At 39.0% G+C, this 7,164-nt stretch overlaps 2 protein-coding genes across 2 annotated transcripts in view; one reads left to right on the forward strand and one right to left on the reverse strand.

The window, feature by feature from the left end:
- Window positions 1-1,097: 1,097 nt before the first annotated feature.
- On the forward strand, window positions 1,098-2,057 carry LOC120802891 (olfactory receptor 142-like). Its single transcript, XM_040151073.1, has one exon. The coding sequence runs from the start codon at window positions 1,098-1,100 to the stop codon at window positions 2,055-2,057; it is 960 nt and encodes a 319-aa protein (XP_040007007.1).
- Window positions 2,058-3,314: 1,257 nt separating this feature from the next.
- Window positions 3,315-7,164, reverse strand: part of LOC120802892 (poly(A) polymerase alpha-like) — a 5,957-nt gene continuing 2,107 nt past the window's right edge. The window contains exons 6-11 of the mRNA XM_040151074.1: window positions 6,653-6,756; window positions 6,375-6,484; window positions 6,017-6,285; window positions 4,954-5,250; window positions 4,708-4,799; window positions 3,315-3,715 (exon numbers count right to left, since the gene is read on the reverse strand). Of these exons, the coding sequence (XP_040007008.1) occupies window positions 3,703-3,715; window positions 4,708-4,799; window positions 4,954-5,250; window positions 6,017-6,285; window positions 6,375-6,484; window positions 6,653-6,756 (885 nt within the window). The 3' untranslated portion in view covers window positions 3,315-3,702. The remainder of the gene's footprint in view (window positions 3,716-4,707; window positions 4,800-4,953; window positions 5,251-6,016; window positions 6,286-6,374; window positions 6,485-6,652; window positions 6,757-7,164) is intronic.

Genomic DNA, 7,164 nt, shown 5'->3' on the forward strand with positions numbered 1-7,164 from the left:
TTCTAATAGGAGAGATCTGATTTGCCAGTCTGATAATATTAAAGTAATAAAACTCCAGTATACAGACAGATCTTCAACATCAAACTTAAATTGACGTATGACTCCTTAGGAGGGCTTTAGCTGTGTATTGGCTGTAAAAATACAAACATGCTGAAGATCTTCAAATGATATTATATAAAACAGTAATAGTATGTTTAAAACCCATTTTGTACTGTATATTCAGGTTACTATAGTCTTTCACAGCCCCAGTAACTTCTGTCAGAGACATTAGCTACTGTGAACATTATAAATTCAATATTGATCTGACGAACAGAGGTGCAGCCATTGTGTTGTTCATTATATCGCAGATCAAGAATAAGACACCACTGAATGTTAAACTGATGTGCATAGATGTCCGTGTGAAACACTGAAGATATTGAGAATATTTAACATGCACTGTGAAGCCCTAGTGTTGTGAAACGTGGTGGCCATAATGTGGATGAGATTCAGCTTCTCAAACTTTAAGGAAAAACTGATGCAAAGGTGAAAATAAACAATAGAGGTGAAATGATCATCTGTCATCCCATGCCCATGCTAGCTAGTTTTACCGAGTGAAAAAGGAGGAAGAAACTACTCTTTATAAAATATCATCAAACTTTACAACTGTTAAATAACAGTGTCAATGTACTTCAAGAAAGATTTCTTAGTAAACACTGGGATTTCTGTTAGTTTTTCTGGTGTTTTTTTCAATACTTTGTTATTTCCATTTACTATATCAAGTTCAACCGACCTGCAGTACACACTTTCAATTGCATTTTTAAATGATTTGCTATGCAGAAATAAAAAAGATTCATGCTGCAATGCCCTCACCCTACAATTGTGAATAGCAGGATTTGAAATATGAATCCTGTGAAATGATTGGCATGTAGCTAAGACCACGAGTTCATTTCACAGGAGAAGAGGTATAAAGAGTATAAAAGCTGCACAGCGCAGTTGAACACAAGTGGGTGGGGGGGGCTGCATTCAAAGGTATAAGCTACATCATCTCAGATTATTGAGCAAAGTGCAGCACTGTGCAGTGTATTCTGGATTTCTCAGATGCTTTTTGATGAGTCAGCATGAAAAATTTCTCTGAAGTCACATCTGTTCATCTGTCCGAATACTATGGAATGGAGGACCTGAAGCCAGTGTACTTCTGCATGTTCCTGATTATATATATAACTATTGTTGCTGAAAATGTTGCGTTAATCGGAGTGGTCTATCGTGAAAATACCCTGCATGGGCCAATGTATTTGTTGCTGTGTAACCTGGCGGTGAATGGTTTGTATGGAAGCACTGCTTTACTGCCAGCAGTACTGAGCAAGATGCTGTCACACTCGTATGAGTTATCTCTACCGTTGTGTCAGACACAGATCTATGCGATACACACATTTGCCATCACTGAATTCACAATTCTAGCAGTCATGAGTTATGACAGATATGTGGCCATTTGTTACCCGCTGCCATATCATGCAATCATGTCACAGAGACTCGTTACACTCATTGTTTTCATGTGGCTTTACCCGATGCTGGCATTTTTAATTGTTTTCATTTTCACTGTTCAGCTGAGGTTTTGTGAGAGGACCATTGAGAAGGTTTACTGTCTTAACTACTTACTGGTGAAACTTGCCTGTACAGATACATCTATTGTTAACATAGTTGGCCTACTATCTGTAGGTCTATATACAATTCCACAGCTTATCATGATCTTTTATTCATATGCACACATCCTAAGGATATGTTTGTTGTCATTAAGCAAGTCCAGACTCAAAGCTCTCCGGACTTGCACCCCCCACCTTCTAGCAGTAATTAACTACTCTATCGGGTGCTTTTTTGAAATAGCACAGGGTCGATTCAATGTTAGTCACCTGTCTTATGAAACCAAGTTGTTTTTATCTCTGTACTTTTTGATTTTTCCACCCCTCCTTAATCCAGCAATCTATGGTTTGAGTATCCAAGTCATAAGAGTACGACTCTTTAGGCTCTTCAGCAGAAAAAGTAGGCAAGTACAAATGAGGGCTGCTGTTATTGTGCACTGAAAGAGTGCCGTGAAGACTGATGCCTCTGAAAAAACATGACATACATAATCCCCTGTCTCTTCCTGTTGTTTAATCACATTTGCTGTCTCATCCACTAAAAACAAGATCAGACCGGCAAACGCACAGAAAAACACGAGGAGTGTTGAATTCATGTCGTGCCCCGTGGAATTCCTGGAGCATTAGCAGGGTGAAGCTCAGGCTTTGTGCAGGTACAGTAATGTACTGAGTATCAGTCAGCTTGTCTGTTCCTGCATGGAACAGACAAGCTGACTGATACTGTAAACATCACAGTTATAATGATGATACTGTAAACACACTTTTTCCAGTGTTGACTTCATTTCTTCTGTTTTACTGGAGCACGTACAGTATACCACTGGAATTGTAAAACACACCTTTGTCTTTCACACATTCTCCTGCCTGCACTGCAAACTCGGTCGATCCAATGTCTTCAGTTGCAAAAAAATGCAAACATTAATGGTAATGGCAGTCTAACTTTTTATGCTTTTTTAGAGTTTAGATCATAATAAATTTTTAGTGCAGTACCTTGGTTATGTGTATGTTATCCTCCTTGAGTTTTAACAGGATTTATATATACTCTTTATGTCCTCCCTGTTCTTTTAATACTTTGAGTGCCAGTCAGTTGAGAATATGAATTAACTTTCACTAAAAGGAGTCTGGTTTTGCTGTGACTGAAAGCTAGTGCATATAATTAAATAGAGTGTACAGATTCAAATGTGCAGGTGCTCCCATTTGTATCATTTGCTACAATGAATAAAACATAAGTATTCTGTCATTGCTTGAGATTTTTAGTATCATCCTTCCATTCTTCTGTTTTGCTTCTTCTTGTTGTAAAGACATTTAAAGCATTTGATGAGGATTTCTTACTATGAACCAAACCATTTCTTGCATCACATATGTTTTCACATATGTGATGCAAGAAATGGTTTGGTTCACAAACATTTTACTTCATTGGGAAACAGATAAATTAACCTTGTCAATGACATATAGTCAAGACTGCATGACTGATGTAGTAGGTTATTTACATTTGAAATTATGACATTCTGCCACATAAACGATGAAAATTCCTCAAAACAAGTATTTATCTGCTTCTTTATTTGTGCCTAATCCTGTGTCTTCATAAAGAAAGTAACAATAGCATCATTGAATATTAATTATTGGTTTTATTTGTGGTACATCGACTGCTGTATTTCCAAAAAGCAGAATTCAAATCAGCACTTTTTATGGCATTTAATTGGTTTAATTAGTCTCAAAACCTGTGCACAAAAAAATTAGGTGTTTGCATGTGCGTGTAACCGTAGACTTTACTCTTTACAGTATTATTTACAGACACCCAACAAGACAAGGGCAGGAGTAGAAGGAAAGAGTGAGGGTTTTGAGAATAATTAAAAGCCATAGCAGACAATGTACAGAACAGGTTTTACAGTGCATTCAAAGTTTTTTCCATTTTTTTTTTTTCAGTGCAATGCAGACTAAACACAATAAGCAACAACACACAATAAGCAAGCAAAAATAAAATAAAAAGGAATAAAATGATGGCTGTTGATGGATGATAAAGTTTTCCCTCTTAGGGGGAAGTAAGCAACAGTGACATCTTCAAGTTCCTCAACGAATCATTGGCGCTCAATCACTTAGGCCTTCTGCAAGAGAAACAGTGAGGAACAGGGTTGTTAGACCAAGACGTCCATGGAACAGCATGTAACTCTACTTCCCTCATTAAAACGTCATGTAGAAAGGGATCAGCTACCGCATATTCGTTTCCAATATAAAGCATTAACAAACAAATACTTGATGGCATTTTAAGTCTTTCAGATACATGTAGATGAACCATTTTAAGCTCTTTAAAAAAAAAAAAAATACATGACATTTGTCCAAGTTACTGTACAGTGGATGCGCTGTTTATTTCTAAGGTCATAAACTGGTCAACTCTGCTATCTAATTCTCATTCACCCTCCAGCACTCAGAAACCATTTCACATTATCAGCTGATGTGAAAACTCTGATAGCCCAGGTGCATTAAAAAAGTCTTGCGTCCATTTATTGTAATTAACTGGGGAGTGCTGACAGCAGAAGACTTAAAAGCATCACTCTGAAGAGAGCTCACAGAGGTCGACAGACAAAATATTATCTCCCGGGTACAGCACTTTCAGGAACATTATCAACAACGACACCAATAAATATATATTTTTTAAAGCGCATCATGATAAATTATCCTCACAAATACATCACAAAATTATTAATCATAACCTCACTACTATTATCTGTTCTCTAAATCAACACATTAAGATGGAAATGCAAGCATTCAAGATCCTTATTTTCTTCCCCTGAAAATCAAGCCACCTGTGGAGATTACTGAAGGTGAAGATAACTAATCTGCACCCATGGCTTTGCTGTGGTTGAGGAAGAGGCCAGTAGAAAGGCTTCACTGCCCTCTTGTGGTGAAAAGATATGACATTCATCCAGTTCTATCTGTCTACCTTGCAACAGACCTCCTGTGGATCTCAACATGTGTACTGTATGTCCCTTATGCATCAAATGGAGATATGGAGGGCATGACAAGGTAGGAGAGAGTAGAGGTATGTGCAGACAAAGGGATCTAAGGAGAGGTTTCTACTCATAATGCTGTGCTGTACCTGATAAGTTGAAGTTTGATGGCATGTTTGAGGAAAGTAACAGGCTTTGTGGGGCCGGAAAGCAGTTCAGGCAGCTCGACAGAGGGCTGATTCTGACAGGGAAGGAACAGACAGAGAGGTTAGTCTCTACATATGAATATCTTTATTAGTACTAAGTCCCTTAGCAAGATTTTGTTTATCTAACTGCAAGCTGAGAAGTCTAATAGTGTATGTGAACAGGACACCTTCCAGGATTGTGTAACTTACAAGGTCATATTTGGCTTTCTTTGTCGGCATCTCAACCTCAGGGGCGCCAGGTCTCCTGCAGCTTGGCAAGCTAACACTGGGAGACGGACTCTTACTAGACGAGACGCCTGTAGGGGACTGGTCAGAGCAGGTGTGTTTTCTCTCTCGAGTTGGTTCTTCTGGTTTTAACTTTTTAGAAGATGTCTTTGCACAGGGAGAACGAGGTCTCTTTGTGGCCTGTGGAGTCATGGAGAGTGCCGTGGGATTGAAGGGTCTGGACACTTGAACAGATGATCCTCTCGTGACAGACACTGATTCCTGTAGAGAACAAGGAAAATGTTTTTTTTTTTTTTTAACTCTAACATTCTCAGCAAGGGCTTGGTTATTGCATTTACTTTTGACTAATATCCTAACACAAGCACTGGGCATGTTGAAGCATTAGTTTTGGAAAATACGCTTATTGACTCTCTTGCTAAGAGTTGGATAAGAAGATTGATACCGCTCGTACATCTGTATTTTGAATATGAAGCAACACCAAACTGCCAGTAAGCTTAGTTTAGCATAAAGACTGGAAACAGAAGGAAACAGCCTGGCGCTGTCCAAAGGTTACCCATGCAAAAATGTTTTATTAAGCAAGTATGATAAATAAATAATCAATAATTGTACAAATGTTGCGTTGGGGTTTTACAGGGGTTATGTGCTGGACTATTTCTTGGCTGTGCACAGTGCCTTCCTAGAGTCTGGCTGTCACTTTGTGGTTGGACTCCAGGCCAAGAAACAGACCAATGCATAACCCACTGTAAAACCCCAGTTTGGCATCCTTCAATTTGTTTTTTGTAAAGATAAAATTTAAAAACAAACAAACAAAAAAGTGAACCAGTTGCTGGTTGTGGCTTCAGATTTACTGTACAGAAGTAAGAGTGGTAGCCATCTTCTCATCTAACGCTCAGCAAGAAAGCAATTAAGCCTATTTCACATAATGGTGAACTATTCCTTTAAAATGACAATGCTAACATTTGAGACTTTCTCACACCAGAAACTAGTAGATTTTGTCACAAACAAAGCACGGAACAGTTTGGCAAACCTTGTCATTTTTCATCTTCTTGGCTGGTATCTGAGACTGCGGCCAGCCTTTTCTCTTTGTGCCTGGTTGGCCCACGCTGACAGGTGCTGCGTGGCTAGGCGGAACTTTGGCAGAGATCTGATGGCTCACTTCAGGCTTGGGTTCTGGACTGAAAACCTTTTTGCGTGTGCCATCAGGCATCGCCCAGCTCAGATTTTCCCTCGCCACACATGTTGCTGATATGGTCATCCCCTCTTCAAGTACCTTACAGTCCTCTGCTTGGCTGTAGACTGCAACAGCACAAAATAAAAATACGGTTCATAATTTTACACTACATTGCTCCATTTCTCCGGAATTTAAAAAAGAAAAGGAAACATACCAGTATCAGTGAATGAAAGGAGGTTGGTGGTCAGGTCTATGTTATTAGACCCGCCCGTATCATTTGCCCGTAAGACAAGTCCAATCAGCCACATCGTGCTCACTCCCTCTCTGAAACAGACAGAAATACAGGCCAATGAGTTGACAAAGTACTACATCTGACGACCAATATAAGAAGCAATCTTTAATGCTTTCTTACTGCAAACTGAGAGTAAATATATGGCATTAGAACAACAAACAGGAATGAGTTAGAATATAGTTATAAAAACCGGTCCTTACTTGTTATTGGCCTTCCTGGGTCCAGGGAAGGGCTGCACATTAACATGAGCCAGTGAAACGTTTGCATTTCTCTCCAAAATTCCCACCAGGAGTCTGATTTTAGACTGCACCAGGCCAACCCTGACAGTGAACAAAACATCATTTTCAGAAAGAGGAAAGCACCAGAGTAGCTGGAAATAAAATATCAAAACTGTTTTCTCTCTCCCAAAGAGGAGCACAGATATGAATGAGAAGCATTTTCACCCAAAAATGTTTCCATTCCTTCTGGTTTTACTTCAACTGGGCTCCTCATTTGCTTGTTGTGTGTACTCACCATTCAAGATGCTGCTTCTCTTTAGTTGTTGTTGCTTGCAGAATAATGTAATGCCTTGAAACATAAGAGACAGAACAATGGCAGCACGTCACAGCATTGGGCCTTTGTATACAGGCTAGGATTTAACTACATGAATAATAATCTCTATTTTACCAACAAAGACAGTTTTGAATTCATTTCTGATCAATATATTTAAAGA

Source organism: Xiphias gladius, chromosome 17 (genome assembly GCF_016859285.1).
Source record: "Xiphias gladius isolate SHS-SW01 ecotype Sanya breed wild chromosome 17, ASM1685928v1, whole genome shotgun sequence".
Classification (NCBI taxonomy): domain Eukaryota; kingdom Metazoa; phylum Chordata; class Actinopteri; order Istiophoriformes; family Xiphiidae; genus Xiphias; species Xiphias gladius.